The sequence below is a fragment of the Camelus dromedarius genome, chromosome 16, assembly GCF_036321535.1.
Source record: "Camelus dromedarius isolate mCamDro1 chromosome 16, mCamDro1.pat, whole genome shotgun sequence".
NCBI classification, from domain to species: Eukaryota; Metazoa; Chordata; class Mammalia; order Artiodactyla; family Camelidae; genus Camelus; species Camelus dromedarius.
This window is the reverse complement of record NC_087451.1, coordinates 26956090-26975892: the sequence shown is the minus strand read 5'-3', so window position 1 is coordinate 26975892 and position 19803 is coordinate 26956090. Positions and strand designations below refer to the sequence as shown.

At 60.7% G+C, this 19803-nt stretch overlaps 1 protein-coding gene across 1 annotated transcript; it reads left to right on the top strand.

Moving 5' to 3' along the window:
* The first annotated feature begins 3065 nt into the window (after positions 1–3065).
* Positions 3066–17052, top strand: METRNL (meteorin like, glial cell differentiation regulator). The gene is made up of 4 exons (XM_031469455.2): positions 3066–3448; positions 8618–9003; positions 15579–15638; positions 16566–17052. The coding sequence occupies exons 1-4, from the start codon at positions 3288–3290 to the stop codon at positions 16880–16882; spliced, it is 924 nt and encodes a 307-aa protein (XP_031325315.2). The 5' UTR covers positions 3066–3287; the 3' UTR covers positions 16883–17052.
* The last annotated feature ends 2751 nt before the right edge of the window (positions 17053–19803 follow it).

Sequence of the window (19803 nt, the reverse complement as noted above, 5' to 3'; positions counted from 1 at the left end):
CTGAGCCGCTGTCACTCGGGTGTGCGGGCCTGCAGCTTTGGCAACTGACTCCAGTGGGTTCTGATCCTCCACCTTGATATCCAGTGGGCATCCTGGTGTTGGGAGGACTGTGATGCAGGGGACACCCAACTTTTGCTCGGACACCACGATGCTCACCTCCTTTCCCACTACAGGTTGGGGTGGGGCACCACTGTCCCTCGTTTAACTGGGCAAAACATTCATTGGGATGCGCTCCCCAATCCCCAGCCACCTGTAGACGAACACATCCCAAGGTTCTCTTGCTGTCTGGGACCCTGCAGGCGTTCTCCATTCTCTGCCAGGCATGAAGCCGACTGGGCAGCTTCAGACAGTCACGACCCATGTCATCCTGCTGCCCCAGCCCCAAACGCGTGCCCCCAGGAGCTGACACCATGAGCACCAGGAACCCCCTCTGTGGGGCCGGTTCACTTGCAGATGGCTTTGCACAGCCAGGAGGGACCAGCAGCTCCACCTTGGCAGGAGGCCCGGAGATGAGTGAAGCCATGGGGAACCAGTTCTGCTGCTGTGACCACGGCAGAGAGGGACTGCTCAGGAGGAGGGAAATTTGGAAATTCCTGCTTTGGGGACCCTCAGGAATCTGGAGGCACCTGTGTCCCCCAAAGGTAGGGCCTGTCAGAGACAGAGTTCTGACGGCCTCAAGATCTTGTCAGATTCTTCCAAGAACAGTGCCAGGACGTTTGTTTTTTAATTAGTAGTCTTAATTCTTCAGGTTTACAGAGAAACTGAGCTGAGAATACCGAAGGTTCCCACATACCCCCTGCCCTGCCCCAGGTCCCCCTCTTACTGGTTCTGGAAAGTGTGCACGTTGTAACATTTGACGAGCCAGTACTGATGGACAGTGACCCAAAGGCTGCAGCTCCTCCTATGTCGTGAGCTCTGCCAGTCTGGCACGCATGCTGTACTGAGCTAGTTTTAGGGAAGTGAGCCTGGGTAGAGGTGGTCTGGCAGCCTCCCAGGTCACAGCCATGAGCCTGGGATGGGAACCAGCTCTGTCACCACAGAGCAGCTCTCCCTGTTGGTCCCCTGGTCACTGAGGGTTCTGAAACCCTGAGCAGGTCACTGAGGCCTGTACACTCAGTCTCCGTGTCTGTAACATGAAGGGGGCTGCCTGGCCTCTCCCTGTGTGCCGGCCTGGACCCTGACCAGCCCCTCAGGGGTGCATGGGCCTGGCGGGGCTGCTTATAAAGGGTTTCCTCACCACCTGCAGTGCCCTGGGTAAGGGGCTCTGCTGTGCAGACATGCTTAGTGGGCACAGGGGCGATTGCAGCTTCCAGATCCGCAACCAGCAAACACCTCTTCCCAGTGGCCTGAGGGCTGGTTCCACTAGGGCCACTTCTTAAAGCACTTTTGCACCCTGGTACCTGCAGCCATGGGGGGCGGGGCACTCACTCCAAAGAGGGTGCAGCAGGCCCCCAAGCCCGGAATGCACACGTATAGTCCTCCAGCCTCAAAACTGACCTCAGGTCTTAGGATGACGTCACCGTTTCTGACTGGGCGAGGTCCGGGCTTTGGCTGGGTGGGTTGGCCTCCTCTGTCCCAGCGCTGCTCTGAACGCTAACTCCCCACAAGGGTGACCCAGCACTCCTGAGGCTGGCTGTCTCCAGCCCAGCTGTTCTGGGCCCTACAGACTCCAGCTTCTCCAGAGTGTGACAATTCCGTCCCTACAACCCAGGTGGACTTCCCAACCCCTAACCAGACGAAAGGGCACAACACACAAGTAATAGACACTTCCCCTCCCCTGCAGGTCACTTGAAATGCCTCCTGAAATGTATCTCTGTTGGAAGAGAAATGCTGAAACAAGGTCAGATTTCTTCACCGTTTGTTGCTGTTTCAGGCTCTGGAGCTCAGACAGACACCAGAGTCTGAGGAAGCAGAAAAACCTGCTTTTGTGATCACAGGTGTGGCTGCCTGGAGTGCCAAGGCTCCCTCTCTCCACTTGGTAGACCCTCTCGTCCTCCCAGAGGCCAGTGTCCTCTGGGCTGCTTAGTCCCCGTGGTCTCCCCCAGTGGATGTTGGGCACCTGGTGGCCCCAGTGACCACCCCGGTGAGGGAGCAGCAATTACCACACTGCACTCACCCTGCTGGTCCCGCTACAACAGGGACCTCAGCGGGGAATTTAGCACAGGGGGGCATCTGGCGGTATCTGGAGACAGTTCAGGTTGCCAAGCCTGGGGGAGGGGAACCAATCCTGCCAGGAGGTTGCTAAAATCCTACAACTTGCAAGAATCAAGTGCAAGGTTGGTGAAGCAGGTCCTAGACCAACTGCGAGTAGGGACGTGGAGAGCACCGGGAGGCAGCAGTGACGCAGGAGCGGCGGCCTCCAACCGCAAACCCAGAGCCCTTCTGTGGAATGGGTGTTCCAGGGTCCACCGAACACTCAACAGTGAGTCAGCCACATCTCCAGGCACAGCTGGGCCTCCCTTCCCCCGTGGGCCGCAGAACAAGACCGAGTCTGAACTTCCGCAAAGCACACTGTGGGCGCCAGGAGCATCTCTGAGGGGCTCAGGCTGGTCACACAGCAGTGCCCGGCCAGGCGCCCCTGCTAAAGCCCAATGGCCACTCTGCGTTCAGTCTGCACAATGGGGCCACAGCACCGCCACTGCGGGACGGGCAGGCCGGCCGGGCGCTCGGCTTGGGTCTGCACACACTTGGGGTTTCGGGTTTCTACCCCGCCCCCGCACTGCGCTGCCCTGTCCCCCTCCTGCTCGGGACGCCACTTTCCAGCCTGGCTCTTCTCTCCCGGACCTTTCTCCTCGTCCCTCGTGCGGTCCCCTCCTCTCCGCGGCGTCCCAGCCTGTCCCATTCCCGGGCCACACATCCCCGGCGATCCATGCCCCCGCCAAACCTCACAGAGCGGCATCCGCCGCGTCCAGCCGGGGTGCACGGGGCCGAACGCGGGGCGCGGGCGCACGGGGCGGAGTTCCGGCGCGCAGGGGCGGACCCGGGGCGGAGGCGGAGCGGCCGGACGGGCGCCGCCCCCCAGCTGAGCAGCGACCCGGACCGCGGACTCGCCGACTTCAGAGGCTCTGGCGGCGGCGTCGGGGGTGGAGGTCCGCGCGCGGCTGCATCGGCTTCAGCGGCTCGGGCGGCCCCGGCTGCGGCGGGGATGGGCGGGCGGCCTTCCCGGGGGCGCGAGGTTCGCGCGACGTGACCATCTGGACTTGGAGCCCGGCCGCCCGGCCGCGCCGGGTCGAGGTTCTGCTCGGTGGGCGCGGACGCGGGGCCGGCGGCCGAGCAGGAGCCAGAGCATGCGGGGCGCGGCGCGGGCGGCCGAGGGGCGCGCGGGGCAGCTGTGGCCGAGGCCCCCCGCCTTGGGCCCTGGCCCGCCGCCGCTGCTGCTGTTGCTGGCCGTGCTGCTTGGTGGCGCGGGCGCGCAGTACTCGAGCGACCTGTGCAGCTGGAAGGGGAGGTGAGTCCGCGCAGCGCGACCCCCGCCTTCGGGTCCCCTCCCTTCTTGGGCGGGCCGAGGGCGCCGGGGCTCGGGGACCCGCTCTCCAGGCTGAGTGCCATCCCCGCCCTCCCCCGCCCCCGGTTCTAGAACAAAAGAGCCCGCGGAGTCCCGGTCCCCTGACCCGGAGGACGCCCAGGGGGAGGCGCGCCTGTAGCGCGGCGGGGTCAGTCCGGACCGGCAGTCCGCTCGCCCCGCGCGGGATCGCGCGGATCCCGACTTGGTTCCCCGAACGCCGCAGCCACGATTCGGCGACCCCCTCACTGGAGGCGGGCGGGGGTCGGCGCTCTGGTCCTGTCTGGCCTCTGCCCCACCGCGAGGAGTTGCGCGCCCCAGGCCGGGCGGGAGGAGCCAGGCCTGCACTCTGGGCTGGGCGGGAAGGGACGGCTGGGTCCGCGGGACGGAGCGGGGACCCTGGTGTTGACCGTGCACTGACCGCGTCCGTGCGGGCGGAGACCCGCGGGCGGACACCTGTGCGCCGGGCGAGTTCCGGGCCTGTCCGAGCCCCCTGCCCCGCCCCGTGAAGGTCAGGCCGCCCTTGGCAGCGCGCGCTGTGCTCGGCGACCCCCCTTCACGCCCTCCGCCAAGGCAGGCAGCCGAGGACTTTTTTTTTAAACTGCAGTGTGACAGGCGAGTCACAAGCGTGGGCGGGGGCTGAGGGCGCAGCTACTCGGGACGCGGAGCGCTGTCCGCCAGGGCGAGGGCCCAGCGCCAGGCACCTCGCCGTAGGGGAAGCCAGCTTTGTGCCTGGGAGGTTGAGGATTCAGGAGTTTGCGGAGGGAGAAACTAGCGTCTTCTCTGAAAATGCTGTGGGCCGGGGCTGACCTTGGGTCTGGGTGTCGGGGTGTCCGACGGAGCAGGGCCCCCACCCAAGCCCCTGAGATCTTATGGGAAGACTCCGGCTGGCAGACACCTCAGCTGGGGGGTGTGACACGGTTATTCTGAGTGAAGCCGGTTTTCTGAGAAGGTGGGGGTTGTGCCACTGCACTGGGTTCAGTGTCCGCAGCCGCTGGTCATCTTGGGTATGTACAGACCCGGTTCTCTGTAGAAACTCAGTTACCTACCCTGCTCCCATCTCTCCGGTTCTCACCCCTCCTGGAGTGAGGGTCCTGGGCCCCTGAGGATGGGACGGTGTTGCCTGCCCTGCCTTCTGCAGAAGTTCCCCAGCTCACACCCAGGCAGGGGTGACGGCGCTGAGGCTGGGCCCCTGAGCACGGATGGGAGCTCCGGGGGAGGGTTGGCCTGGAGAACGCTGGCGCCAGCACAGAGCTGGCTGGGAGCCTCTGACTCTCACACTCTCTTCTGGGGCTGCCCTTTCCCCCTCGCTGGTAATTAAACTCCCTGCTTTGCAGCCTCTGCTGGATGAATGAGTGCATCCCCAAACTGAGGCCTTGGGGTGTCCTGCCTCAGCAGATCAAAAACAGAAGCCCAGTCCCACCCTGTGAGCCTGAGTTTCCAGAGGAGGCGCTGACATCCTTTTCAGGTTCTTGGAGGACTGTGTGCCTGAAAGAGGATATCCCCCTGGAGCCCAGAGGGGCTTTGAGTGAGGGCTGGTCACAGGCCAACCTGCTCCTGGACCAAGCAGGTGCTTGCAATAGGCGGAGGACCTCCTTCACCTTCCCGTTCCTGTGCATCCTCTCATCTACCTGGGGTCGCAGGGAGGCTTAGCTGCAGACCCTTTGCCTCCATCATTGCTAACGGACCCCCAGTCTTGGACACCCTCCAGTGTCCTCTGCTCAACCCAGAGGCAGAACCTAGCTGAGGGTGGCTGCAGTGGCATTAGGAGCTGTGGGCAGGAGCTGGAGCAGAGACAGGGCCAGGCCACATTCCTGGAGCGTAAGCCCCCCTTGTACCGTAATCAGTGCCCCCACTTATCAAGCTGTGTCACAGATCAGCTGACGGATTTGTGCTGTCGAAACCCTGGAGTGCCGGCTTGCCTGCTGACTCTGTAGCATTTGTGACTTTTTATGAGCCGTTCTGAAGACAGCGCAGTGTGGTGCGAGCTCCAACGTGCGGGGTGGACTCTGCTCTCCTGATAGGAAGGGGGTTGCTCTTTGTGACACTGGCCACTCACAGTTGACAGGCTGAATGTGTTTCTGGGTATTTCCAAGCAATTAAGCACAAGGTTTTGAAATCTGTCTCCCTTGTGCAGGGGCAGGGCCTTCCCTATCTTTATTAGGCCGTGGTTGTAAAGGTGGACCATGAACCTTCCCACTGCTGCGGGCTGGGCATTGCCAGTGTGTCCTACCTGGGCTGCTTGTCCTGCTCAGTGGGAATGTGAAAAGGTAACTCCAGTCAGCAGAGCCCTTTGGTTTCTCCCTGGATATGAAGCTCTTCCTGACTTTGGTCAACAAGAGGCCGGCGTTTCCTTCTGGTGACTCAGGTTTCGGCTAGGCTGTGGGTGTGAGGGGTGTGGGCTCTGCTGCCACCACACTGACCCCTGCAGAAAGTCCCCGTAATGACTTGGGATTTGCCATCTTCTCCATAAAGGTGCTCCAGGGGCACAGTGTTCACCCAGTACCTCCACCTGGATTGTCTGCCTGGGGAGTGACACTTTTTATGTGGAATAAACAATGCTATATTCAGAGCCCTGGCCTGAGCGAGTTACCAGAAACCCTTTCGACTCTTTTAAGAAAATGCACTAGTTCAGTTCAGATCATCCGAGATTAAATCAGTCTTCTCAGCTCCCTAAGGTTAACTAGAAACTCATTTTCCCCTGCTTCTTTTAGCTTCACGACAACACCAGAGAGCAGTGACTCTGTTTTTGCTCATTAGTGTATCACTCGTGTGTCCTGTGAGAGCTGTAGGTGCCATCGTCCGTGACCATCACCGATTTGTGTTTTTGCACCTCCAGCACTTTTACATAAACAGGAGTTTTTTTCAGGCTCTCAGTGGTGGCTTGATTTTCTGGTTAGAACTGGACAGACCTCAACTTCAGCAGGTCCCAGGCTGAGGGGCTGGGGTCCCACTGAACGGAGCAGATGTTTGTTTAAATGCAGGTTTTGCACCTGGCAGGCTGTGGTGTGAGGGTGGACGCTCCAGCGCTGGGTGCCTAGCGGAAGTCTTGTTGGTCCTGCTGTTTTAGAAGAACGAGAGAACAGCAGAACAGGGCCCATACGGGCTCTGGGTACGAGGCGGATCCAGTAGAGGGTTAAGTGAGGGGTGCTTTATTTCTTGTGTCAATCTGCATTTGATTCCTAGTCCTCTTTTAGGGGAGCAACTTACAAATAAACGGAGCCAGGTATCCCCACAAGATGAGTGTGGGCACACGTGCAGGCTGGTGTACTGCAGTCCCCAGGCTGCGAATCACCTTCCCTTGGACCGCGTGGTTTGGCCATCTGTCCCCATGAGGGTTCCCTCTGCCCCTGCCAAGATGTGGTGAAGGGTGGGCCTCCCCATTTCCCCTCCACTGTTGGGGTTCAGGAAGCTTAGTGAGAGGTGCCCACGGGCTGAGGTGCAGATTCTCCCCTCCCTCCATTCCAAGGGCCCCTCCTCACTACCGAGAGGGAAGCAAAGCCTTGGACTGGACAGTTTTTGTGGGAGAGAGTTGAGAATGGGTGCCCGGGCACAAGACAAGTGTCCAGCTGCCCCCTGAGGCTGGAGACAGGAGAGGAGGGACACTATGATAAAGTCTGTTTGGCTGCACAGGAGCAGAGCTAATTATAGTCATCTGGGGCAACCACACACCATTTAGTCTAATTTTTTCACCCAGCACTATAATTATGCCCATCCCCTCCTATGCATCAGATGAGCTTGCGTGAGTTTTATTTGACGATAATTTGTAAGTCTGCTCTGCGTGTGCGGCCCTGGTAGGCGTCTGAGGCCGGGCTGCTTATGACCCAGGGCCTTGGGGGTGGGGAGCGGGGTGAGGAGGGAGTTCACCTCCCTGACACCTCCTTCTGATGTGGTCTGCAGGATGACTGGGCAGCCCCAGCCTGCAGCCGGCCGCTGTATGAAAAGTGAGGCTTTTCGGGGCCCGGAGCATGAGTCACCAACAGTAAATGCAAACCATATGTTATGTGTTTTCTCCTCTGCAGAAGGGGTTTCTGGTAACTCGCTCAGGCCAGGGCTCTGAATATAGCATTGTTTATTCCACATAAAAATCCTAAGAATGTGGGTGAACCTGTCTGAGATCTGATCAGAACCAAATTTCATGTAATAAAACACTAAGTTGAAGTCACTGGTTGAGTTCCAGGGCAGCTTGGTGGCTGTGACGTACCGTTACCACAAGCTGACATTTACATTACAATTTTGAGCAGGGAAACTTTAACGCTTTTGATGGTTTCTATTTCTCGAAAACATAACGTTATGACTTTACTTAAGACCTGTCTCCCCGAGAGTGCAGCACACTTCATTTTTTCCTGTTTGGCATGTATTAGGCGTGAAGCCTGCTGGGATCCCTCACAGTCCCTGTTGAGAAGAGTAGGTGTCCGTGTGCCTTTTGTGTCCCCTCTCTTTGGCTTTTCCATACCTTCTGTCCCATGTTTCCCCGTGGAGGACGTTTACCTTACTTTTGTATTTTACTTAGATATTTGAGTTTGTCTTTAGAAATGCAGTTGGCAATGCAGGGTCCTCAGGTTTGTAAATGCATGAGAAAGTGGTCAAATCATCACCGTCAGGAAAATAGGAGCCCTATGCCTAACAGTGACCCCAAGACAAAACTCACCAACAACCTCCACCCCCCGCCATGTCACTGATGTGCCCAGTCGGTTTAAAAGCTGCTCTTTGGAGGGCGTTGTTTATTACGTGAGCACTGCGTGCTCGTGTATCTCCTGTAACGAAACCTGGGGCTGAGTTTTCACACTCAGTGGGAATCGGCCCTGATTTCCCAGCCTCACCTGGTAACCTGGAACTTGGGTTGGTGCCAAAGTCCTGCTGGTGTTTCCCCATTTATTATTTGGAAGATCTCCCATTCCTTGGTCCTCACCTCCACTGCACCTGTCACCTCCACTGAACATTGAGGTGTCCAGGGGTCTGGGAGCCAGAAGCTCCTGCGCTGACCAGAGCTGGAAGGGAGGGGCGGGGGAGGCCGTGGGCCTGGGCCGAGCAGTGGGCTGGGGGTGTCCAGCCTGCCGGCGGGGAGGGCTGCTTGGCCCCGCTGCACACTGACACGTCTCCCCACCCCTGCAGCGGGCTGACGCACGAGGCCCACAGGAAGGAGGTGGAGCAGGTGTACCTGCGCTGCTCCGCAGGCACCGTCGAGTGGATGTACCCGACCGGGGCGCTCATCGTGAACCTGCGGCCCAACACCTTCTCGCCATCCCGACACCTGACCCTTTGCATCAAGCCCCTCAGGGGCTCCTCGGGGGCCAATATTTATTTGGAGAAAACTGGAGAACTGAGACTGCTGGTGCGGGACGGGGACCACGGGCCCGGCCAGGAGCCGTGCTTCAGCTTTGAGCAGGGTGGCCTGTTCGTGGAGGCGACGCCCCAGCAGGACATCAGCCGGAGGACAACGGGCTTCCAGTACGAGCTGACCAGCCGGCGCGCGGGGTCAGATCTGCACGGCCTGTCGGGTGAGTGTGGTGCCTGAGGGGGTGGTGGCTGGGGGCTCCCTGGCCTCTCCGGTCCGGCAGCAGTGGTCCCTTCTCACTCACCAGACCTCTCTGATTTCCTCCCGTGCCTCGTCCGCACAGCGTCCATGAACACAGGCCGGTGGGTCTGTCCCGAGGGGCTCAGGTGCCAGCAGATGGTCCCTCCTAGGGGGCAGGTGTGAGATGTGTGGGGTCCCGTCAGTGCTGTGGGCGTTGTGGACTTGGGAGAAAGGCCACGGGTCAGAGCAGAGCCCTGGCAGGCCCTCCCTGCACTGATTTCCACTGTAATTTGAGTTGGGTGCTGTTCCCTCCAAATGCCCCAGAATTCCTCCTGACGCACGAGCTGGCCAAGTGCTTTCGGCATCGCTGCAGCCCCAGATATGCTGAGTTTGGGGTGGGGGCCGAGGCTGACTCTCGTCCCAGAGCTGTGCAGAGTCGTGACGTCCTGAGTCGCGGCCGGTCCTGGTTCCTGAGGCATTCCACACGTGTGTGTCAGGAGTCACTGCCCCATGTGGAGTGAGGACACCAGTGCTGGGCCAGTGGTGGGAACCTCAGGCGAGGTCCTGGAGGGAGGGTCTGGGTGGACGAGGGCCCTGTGTGGGGGTCTGTGTTAGTCTGTGGAAAGCTCTGTGGGCAGAGAGCAGCTTGTGACCCCTGGAGCTCTCACACAGGGCAGATTCAGGGTCCCCATCCGTTAGTTAGGGACAGCCGGCCAGGTTCCACCCTCCTCTGAGGCACAGACGATCTCACGGGGTCTGAACATGTGGGGCGGGGCTGGCAGGGCATTGCTTCAATTCCAGAGTAAGTTGGTAGCAAGATGCCTCCCAAGGGGAAGGTGTGAGCTCGGCTCTTCCTGGGGGAGGTTCTGGGGGGCTGTTCCTTCAGGGACGGGCCAGGCTGATGGTCAGTGCAAGGTGCTATGGCACCAAGTGGTGGGGGTGAGGCAGGGACGCCGCTCACACTGCTCACACCCTGCAGTGCATGGTCACCCCGGCACGGAGAATGACCCACCCCAAGAGTCAGCAGTGCTGAGGTGGAAACAGCTGGTTTGTGGTGGGCTGGTCCTAAGAAGAGTGTAGTCTCCACATTTCAGTGAATAAAGTCTCCCATTGGGAAAAACCAGACCCACTAGGATTTGAAATGAGGACTTTTCTTCTGAGGGTGAATCCACATTTTGTTGTTCTGTGTCCTTCCTCAGATCAGTTTTCAAAACCTTAAGCCTCTGTCAGACTACTGGTCTGTTACAGAGCTCCGGGGTAGGAGTGCCCAGGTGGGACCCACCGGGAACACTGAGAGCTGCTGTAAGCCCAGGACCCGAATAAGTCTTCCACCACGACAGCCTTTATCTTGATCACCAGTGATCACGGGGCTCCCTTGGGGCCCTGGAGATAAACTCAAAATAAAAACAAAACCTGGAAGAGCCCGGTCTCCAAATTCAGTGTCCCGACCACGGCAGTGGCCGGCTGATCGGGGCGGACGCTGACGACAGTGCTGGTGACTCGAGGCCGCTCAGCTGCTGGTCACATATTCTTCCCGGCCAGAGCCTCTTTCCACTTTGCTGTGTGTCCCCAGCAGGTTCTTAGAGGCCCCGGCTTGACAGTCCTTTCAGGGCTGCCACCTGAGTGCTCCCGCCTGCACAGACTGGAGTTTCTGGTGGAAAACTCATGGTGGGATCACAGCCTGGGGTGACTCAGAGCCTGTGGATCAGCCCCTGGGACCCAAGACTTTGTGTCTCTCCCCTCACCTGGGGGCAAAGTCTGTTCCCCCTCAGACCCCCAAGTCCACATTTCCAGTCCTGGGCAGTGAGTGGGTTTGGGACAGGACTGTAGGGGTGCAGGGAGAAGGTCCCTTGTGATGGGGGCGTGTTGTCTGGTCACCGGCCAGGGCCCCACACCGGACATGTGGCTATGGCTGGACTGCGCTGGCAGGGGTGCTGACATACACCTGCCTGGCCCTGGGGTGTCTCCTTAAATCCGGGGCCTGCAGGGATCCTGGGGACCCTGGGGATGGTGGGGCATGAGTGTCCATCTGCCCAGTGGCTGAGATGCTGAGGGCAGCACAGACACAGTGACCATCAGAACTTGGGGTGGGGACTCAGCGCTCCAGGGGCCTGGGGGCCCAGCACCGACCCACCCTGAGGGAGGGGAGGGGCAGCAGGGATCTGGGGAGGCTGGTGTGCCCCTCCTCTCCAGGGATGGGCCCCTAAGCTTTTAACGCCAAAGGAATGGGTATGTAATGGGGAATGCTGGTGCTGGCCATCTGGCAGCAATGACCAGGCCAGGCAGGCTCTCAGATGGCAGGCCGGCAGCCCTCTCCTGACTGGCCCTGGCTGCAGGGGAGATCCCAGTGAAGCTGGAGCCCAGGTGTGTGTGCGTGGATGAGCGCGTGCCCTTGGGCCAGGCAGCCAGTTGTCCGACCTGCTGGGCAGGTGGACGATGAGTCACGAGTTCCAGTCTGTGCTGACTTGGGAGAAAAGAGGCTCCATGGGCCGGGATCCTGGTGAGAGATGTGTGAGCCTCGCCCGCCTGCCACAGCTCCGGGTGGTTCCGCCGGGTGTTTATGGCTAACATGTTGGCCTCATGTCCACTCATGTTGCATAATCGGCTTCCTCGTATGAACCAAGATGCGCCGACAGCCAAGAAGAGGCAGGCGCAGCTGGAGGGGCAAGCAGGTGGCGAGGGGCCTTCAGCCCCAGGGGACTCAGGGCTTGGCTGCCACGTGGCAGGAGGGGGACGACCTACTCCCCCAGCCCTCCACCTCCTCCAAGGGCCCTGCTGGGCACCAGAGTAACAGGGGACCCCTTCGTCTGGTGCTGGAGAAGTCTGGCAGGACACAAAAAGCAGGCGAGCAACTAGATGCGGCCTGCTCCTGGAGGAAGCTCCCAGCCACTCCTGGAACGTGTGCTGAGGCCTTGCCGTGGACCCGCCGGGCTGTCTGGGCCATCCTCCCCAGGGTCCCAGTCTGGGGAAACAGGCACCACCAGTGGGCTAGGGGATGCATGGAGTAGCCAGCAAGTGAGGGTGAGGGTGTTGCTCTGTCTGGTCCTTGGGGACAGATACAGACCCCATCTCCATGGCTCCCCTGGGGCAGCTCCGGTGGGCCCCGGATTCCAGCCTGTGCTTTCACTACTTAGGGGCCGAGAAGGAGGAGCATACAGGCTTGGCCACATCCCCACTCTGGGCTTTGGGGTTTGGGCTCTGTGTGGCGCCCACCCACCCCAGGCAGGCCCCCTGTGTGCAGATGATGGGGAGACAGTGGCCAGAGTGTAGACAGTTTAGACACGCAGCCAGAGGGGAGGGGCTGGCTGTGAGCACAGAAGTGACTCCCACCGCTGCTCGTGGGCGCTGGCTGGGGGTGGCCTGCGTCCCGCAGCTTCTGATGGGCTTCATCCCCCCATCCCCTTTGAAACTGTTCTGTTCAAATGACCCCTGCAGGTGGCCTGGCAGGTTCACACCCCCGCTGGGGTCCACCTCGGCACCTTAGCGTTTAGGGATGGCCTTGATGGGCCATGGGGGACAAGCAGCAACGTTCAGAAGTGAAAAGAAACCGCACTATTTCCTGGAAACAGTAAAGGAGAGAACTTGATTTTTTCCCTAGGGATCACTGAGTCTCCTGCATGGTGGTTCTCTGGCCCTGGTATAATATTACTGTGTCATTATTTTTCATCTTACCCTTCTCTGGACTCTTGGGGTGGAGGGTGTGTCTCACCAGGAAGGGGGGGAGCAGGTGTGGAGGGACAGCCGGTGGGACGGAGAGTTTCCTGTGCTCCCCACGCTTGAGACAGGGTCTCACAGGTGGCATCCCCCACTGTCATCTGGGGCGACGTCAGCCCGCGGCCTGGAGTTGGGCTGAGTGTGGGGTTGTCGTGACAATCAGAGGAGGCTCTCTGCTCGACGGATACCAGCCTCGTTCCTCCCTGTTAACTTGCTACATCCACCACCTGTCCCGGCCTGCCCGATGACCCCAGCACGTGTCCCCAACCCCGGTTTTCCTTCTGGAAGTTCTGCACATCCCCCGTCGTCCTTACCCGGGCAGCCCCGCCTTTGGGCCAGCATCCCGCCATCTGCAAACGTCTCTGGGTAGCAGGCAGCCTGACAGAGGGTTGCTGCCCCTGTCTGTACCTGCGGCTCCCACCTGGGTCCCTACTGCAGCCCTGCTGGTCTCCCTGATGCTGTTTCTCCCGCTTCATTCGGCTCCCTTTATGTACATTCCAGAGTAATCTTTCTGCTGTCCACACCCCAACCCCCCTTCCGAGAACCACAGGCCAGAATTCCAACCAGCCCCTTGGCCGCCCCCTCCCCATCTTCCCCACAAGGAAACGAGCTTCCATGTGTCCGAAACCAGCGCATTCCACGCAGCCTTTACGAGCCTGACTCCGCTGAGTAATTGTTTCCAGACCGCTCCTCTTGGCGCCCACAGCCCAGCTTCTGCACAAGGGTGCCTGCCCTGTGTGAAGCTCGGAGTCAAAAGAGGGCTGGGAGTGGGGGGCCTTGTTAGCCCGGCTGTCACGGTGCCGACTCACTGAGGCCTCTGGAGGGCGGGCCTGCAGGACGCCGACTGCCCTCCACCGGGGCCACTGGGGTCCCCATTCCTCTGTGTGGGGCTGGGGGTGCTGTGCGGGTCAGGGCAGGGCCCCTGGGACAAGCTCACGCCACCTTTCTTGTCAGCCGAGGGCTGGGGCCCATGACCACGAAGAGGGCAAGACTCCCGGGCCCAGGGTCCCACCATGCTGTGTGGCCTGGGCCTATCTCAGCCTACAGAGAGCTTGTGTGGACCTCGCCGCCCGTCCACTCGCCCTTGGAGCTCACACGGCCTGGCCCCCAAAGGCCCCAAGTGGGGGCCCCTGACCCCATAGGCTCTGGGGGTGCCTCCAAGATGGGGAGTCTCACCACTGCTGGGGCCCTTCGAGGCGGGATGGGGTGCCTGTGGGGCTGTGTTGCCCCCTTTTCCTCACTCCCGATGGGTGGTGGCCTCTGTTAGGCCCAGTGAGGGTGGCAGGCCCCCAGCGGGGTAGTGGTGGGGGGACCCCCAGTTGCCCACTTTCTTTTTAAGAGAAGCCTAGAGGCTGGGGGCCCACACTGGTGCCAGAAAGCCCTGAGTGGGCAGGGGCTCCAGACTTGGGGCGGCGGAGGCGCCCAGTCCTCCCCACGGACTTCAGACGCATCTGACAGGCTGTTCTGGTTCCACGGCTTCGCCCTTTTCCTGATAACTGAGCAGAAGCCGGGGCACCCATGAGTCATGCGCTCGCTGGGCTGGACTGGGGTGCGTACATCCACCCCTGCCTGGGGGCAGGACGGGGGCCAGCACTCTGGTCGCGCGCGTCCACCCCCGTGGGGTCCCAGGTGCTGCACACGCGCTGGGTCCAGAGGCCCCCTCCTGCTTCTCTCGGGGGCGCCTCCCAGTGGGGCCTGGGCAGCCCCGGGCAGGTGACAGCTCGGCCCAGCTCAGGGGCACCGAGGGCACCGGCCAGGCCCACTGAGCACCAAGGCTGGGGCCTCTGTGGGGCCTTTAGAACGTGAATGGGCCGAGGGGACCTGGTCCTGGTGAGAGTTCAAACCCAACGTTTCTGTTTTAGGGGACTTGGGCCCAAACCCAGAAACCTGAAATAGGTGAGAAAACGTGCGCTACCAGATAATAAACTCGCGTCCCCCCAAACCCACTGCTGAATGTGGGAGCGCCGTGGGCCTGGGTCTCCAGATCCTCTCGGTTCCGGTCTCCCCCGGCCTTTCTGGAGGCCTCGCGCCCGCCTGAGGCAGTTGGTCAGGGCGGGGTGAGGGCTGGGCGGGCAGAGGGCCCCTGCGGGAGGACTGATTTGGCTGGGGGCGTCAGCCCTCGCCCTGGTCTGGGAGTCCTGGGGGGAGTCAAGGAACTGGGCTTTCTGTGAGAGTGGCTTGTGGAGGTGTCTGGAGGTGGTTACCTGGTCCCAAGGCCCAGCAGGCCCGACTTGAACTTACTGCTCCTCTGCTTTGGATGAAGGCCCCATGGCTGAAGCAAGTGGACCATCCCTCTGACACCTTCAGCAGAGTTACGGCCTCGCTGGTCCTTGCAGGCAGTCCTGATCCCCATGGAATCGTGGCAGCAGATGGGACAGTGGGGAGCAGGTGTTGTGAGTGGGAGGCCACGTCATCTTGGCCTCGGCTGTGTAAGCTGTGTGAGGGCTCCTGGCTGGGTTGGTGTCAGGGACGTGGCTTTGGACCAGCTTGGGTTGGTTTTGACACCAAAGAGCGATTTACACGTGAGTCCAGTGGTTGCTCACGTGGCACAGCTGCGGTAACGAGCTGCGTGGGGTTGAGCACGGAGCCCACTTTCCCTCAGCTTTCACGCCGTCGCAGGCGGCCCAGGTGAGCTCCGGGCCCCAGGAGGAGTCTCCCGGCCTGTATGGCTGAGGTCACCTCCTTCCTGCTCTCAGCACCTTGGCTGCAGGGCCACTTGGCCTGGACGGCCGCCCCCAGCATCAGAGGACTTGCAGGATGCTGTGTGGCGTCCACGCCGCGGGCAGGAGGGTCTGTGCCCCCGCCCGTCCTCAGGCCCCTCCTGACCCTGTTCTCTCCCTGCAGCCCCGTGCCGCCCCTGCAGCCACACAGAGGTGCTCCTGGCAGTCTGCACCAGTGACTTTGGTGAGTGTACTTGGGATTCCCGCCCGGGAGGGAGACCTCTTAGGCCCCGGGACCTGAGGTGCCGTCACTAAACCCTTGGGGGGAGGAGGCTCTGCTGAAGGCCCTGGGCTTGGCCGTCTCATCGCAGTTGCCTTCCTTTCTGCTATTAGACTTCCAGCCCCAGGGAGTGGACCTGTGTGTGTGGCAGGGAGAGGGCTGGGAGTTCCTGCTGGGGGTGGGAATTCCTATTTGGGGTGATACTGAGCATTTTCCCACTTTGTGCATGAGGTCATCACTCCCAGTGCCGGCTCTTGCCTCTCTTCAGAGCCCCCATCCTCATCATCTGGGTCCCCCCTCAGGCGCTGGAGGGAGTTTGAGGCCCTGGCAGGGCCGGGGCTGAGGTCGGGGCTTAGCCGCCTGCTCGTGACGTTGGCTCTCGGGTGCTTTGCTGTGCAGTGCCCACGGAGCTGGCCCCAGGGTCCTGGCTCTGGGCCCCCCCGCCCCCAGGGCAGTCATGTGGTGGAAGTACAGGTTCCTTCCTCTCTCTGGCCCATGTGGAGGGTCCGGGCCGTGCGCGGTCCCCAGGTGGGGTCGGCTCTGCCTTTCTTCTTCCCACCCCACCTCTCTCCCTCGAAGCTTCACTGTGTCTGTCTGATCTTGATACTGAACCGCGGCAGGTCTGGGGTGTTAACTGCGGTAGCTTTTCTTGTGCTGACTTGAAAAGTTGGTTTATGCTTTGTTTTCCCCACTTCCATGGCTGGCCTTTGGCAGAAAAACATCTCCTACTCCCCGACAGTTTGAGTGGTGGGGATGACCCCTAGACAGCCCCATGTGTGTGAACCATGCTTTTCAACAAGAGATTTTGGAAGGTGGAGTTCAAGGTCAGCTCCTGTCCTGCTGATTGCTTGGTGAGCAGACTCGCTGACCCTGGTCTCCTTCCCTCTGCAGTCGTCCGAGGCTCCATCCAGGACGTCACCCACGAACCAGAGCGGCAGGAGTCAGCCATCCACCTGCATGTGAGCCGGCTCTACCGGCAGAAGAGCAGGGTATTCCGGCCAGCCCCTGAAGGTGGCGGCTGGCAAGGGCGCGTGTCCACGCTGCTGGAGTGCGGCGTCCGGCCCGGGCGGGGTGAGTTCCTCTTCACTGGCCACATGCACTTCGGGGAGGCCTGGCTCGGCTGCGCCCCGCGCTTCAAGGACTTCCAAAGGATGTACAGGGATGCTGAGGAGAGGGGGCTGAACCCCTGCGAGATGGGCACGGAGTGACCATTGCATGGCTGCCGCTGCCACGGTGGATGCTGGCTCTGGTGGGTGCCCTGCACCTGAGCTGTGGAGGGACACGACCGAGGACTCCCTGACCAAGGGACTGGAAATGCTGTAACATGCCAACTAAGTTATTATATTTTTTTTAAAAAAAGATGTCCATAGGAAGCAAACTCCGTGTCTAAGATGCCTTTGTGGGCTGTTCCGTACTGTTTTCCGATGCACCTGCATCATTGCATTTGGCTGGTGTGTTGGGTGAGGTGTGGGGCTGTAGCCCACAGTGGACACCTGGCACCCGGCTTGGGTTCAAAGTAGTTTCTTATGATGAAAATTTATGGAGCCAAATACTTAGGGGCTTTTATTTTATTTCTGTTTTTCCCGCTGTGGTCACTTCTGGGCTGCAGGCTGTTTCCGTTCCAGGGAATAAAGACCAGCCTCTGATGGGTCAGCAGCACGTCTGTCTTTGGCCCTGGTCAGGGTGTGTGGCGCTGTGCTGGGGCCACGTCAGGGCATCTCCTGGGGTCAGCACCCCCGAGGGAGCCCCTTGGCCCTGGCATTTGGGGCCTTGCACACTGGGCCCAGCTGTAAGTGTGGCTGTGACCCCCAGGCCCCAGAAAACACTGGGCACTGGGTGTGGCCACTGCCAGGTGCCTGTCCTCCTCCTGGTGGACCCCCCTCCCTGCAGCGTCTGCCTTCCCCCTTCCTGTTAACCCAGATCCTGCCCTTTGGCCTCAGCTTCCCCCAAATGCCCGAGCCCACAGCACGTCTCTGGACACCCAGGGGCTGGTCTGACCCCATATCCTCAAGGATGAGTCAGTGTCCTGCAGCTGCCGTAACCAATGACCACGACCCTGGAGCTTAGACAACAGACACTGCTTCTCTCACGGTTCTGGGGGCCAGAAGTCCAAAGTCAAGGTGTGGGGGCCAGAAGTCCAAAGTCAAGGTGTTGGCAGGGCCACGCTCCCTCCGAAAGCTCCAGGGGAGGACCCTTCCTTGTCTCCGCCAGCTGCTGGTGTTGCCAGCAGTCCTCGGTGCTGCTTGGCCTGCAGACACCTCCCAGGTCCGCCTCCGCCGTCACTTGGCCTTCCCCTCCGAGCGTCTGTCCAGATTTCCCTCCTGTTACACATACACCCTGATCCAGGAAGACCTCATCTTGGTCACACCCGCAGGGACCCCATTTCGAAGTAAGTTCACATTCAGAGGTCTGGGTAGATAGAAATCTTGGAAGACAGTTTTCACCTCAGCTGGGGCATCAGTAGGGTGTCAAGTAGTCAGACCTGAGCCTGTGATTCCCTCCAAACAGCTGCTGAGATGCAGGGGGACCTGGGAGGGGCCGACACTGATCAGTGAACACCGAGCCGGCTACACCGAAAACTCAGGCACACCAGAGGAGGCACTGTTTGCCGGCTCAGGTGTGCCCTGGCTCAGGTGTGCGCCAGCTCAGGCGTGCCCTGGCTCAGGTGTGCGACAGCCTGGGCGTGCCCCGGCACAGATCTGTGGGCTCCTGCAGGTCATGACAAGAAGCAGGTGCTCAGTCCTGCACCACAGGGAGCAGGGCGATGACCTGAAACAGGAGGGGTACGGGCACAGGTCCTCCTGGTTAGTAACCGTGATGCTTTATGCCAGGAGGATGAGTGTCAGAGTGGCAGGCGTGCCAGGCCCACAGCCGGGGAGGGCGGACCGGCTCCTGGGTTCGTGCTCTGGGTTCTCTGGGCTGTCTGGTGCGCAGAGCCAGAGATGGGATTCAGGGCTGGCATCCCGCTCTCTCACCAGGACAGGGGTGCTGCGATCTGCCCGAGGAGGCTTTGACCCCGTGTGCCGCATCGGGTGGGCTGCAGTGTTCCCTCCATGTGAGGCTGAAGCTCTGTAGGAAGTCCCTGGGGGTGGAGGCCTCTTGCTGAGTCTGAAGGGAGGGCAGGGCTCGTCAGGCAGGTTTGGTGCGGAGGATCCGGCCCTGCAGGCGCCTGGTGCAGGCATGTGGGCTCCTTGCTGACAGCTTAGGACCAAGCGGAGCACCCCTAGTGGTCCTGGCCACGGCTGTGGGGGCAGGGCTGGAAATGTCACCTTTTCCGAGGGGGTACAGAGCCCCTCCCTCCCTCCAACCTGAGCCTTCCTGCTCCTAGAGCCTCCCTGGGGTGTCTGAGGCCCCGATGTGCCCAGCCCACTCTCTGACACTAGAACTCCTGCCCTCCTGTGTACGTCCTCGAGGAAGCCCCCACGCCGTGGAGCCCTGAGGGGGTCAGGCCGGGCACTCGGAGGGTCTCCAGAAGGTCGTTCTGGCTGACCAGCAGCTCTGCTGTATGGTCTCAGCCCAGTGTCTCTGCATGCTGTGAAGAAGGGCCTTTATCTGGAAGCAATCTGGGAGGTCCAGTCCAACTGTCAGAAGGGCACATGCAGCTGGCATGGTCAGTGCCCAAAGCCACCCACACTGTGGACACTGGGCAGGGGTGACATGGAGAGAGGTGGTGGAAGGCAGAGACAGAGCGACACATGCACACACTTGCACACGTGTGCATGTGTTCACACACGGGCACTCGCGCTGACCCTGACCCTGCGCCCTGACCTGAACGGATTAGGGGGAGGCTCCAGGCCTGAGTCTCTGCAGGAGGGGCCTGGGCCCTGGCCGCACCTCCCTGTGCTGGTGCTTTGGAAATGAAACTGTAGAGAGATTGCAGTGCGGGATTCTGTGTGTGTGTGTCTGTGGTGTGTCGAGGCTGAGAAATGCTATAGGGGGAGTGAGTCCTGGCTCCCCCACCCATTGTCCCTATGACTTCAATCCCACTAGACCACGTCCAGTGTCCCCAGGAGTTTTGTGTCTTTGTCCACGAACGGAGACAGTTGTGTCAGCCTCCCTGGCCTCCCAGGCTCTGCCACTTGGGTTCTGGAAGGAAAGGTGGCTGCAGGGAGGGCCTGGCCCTGTGTGG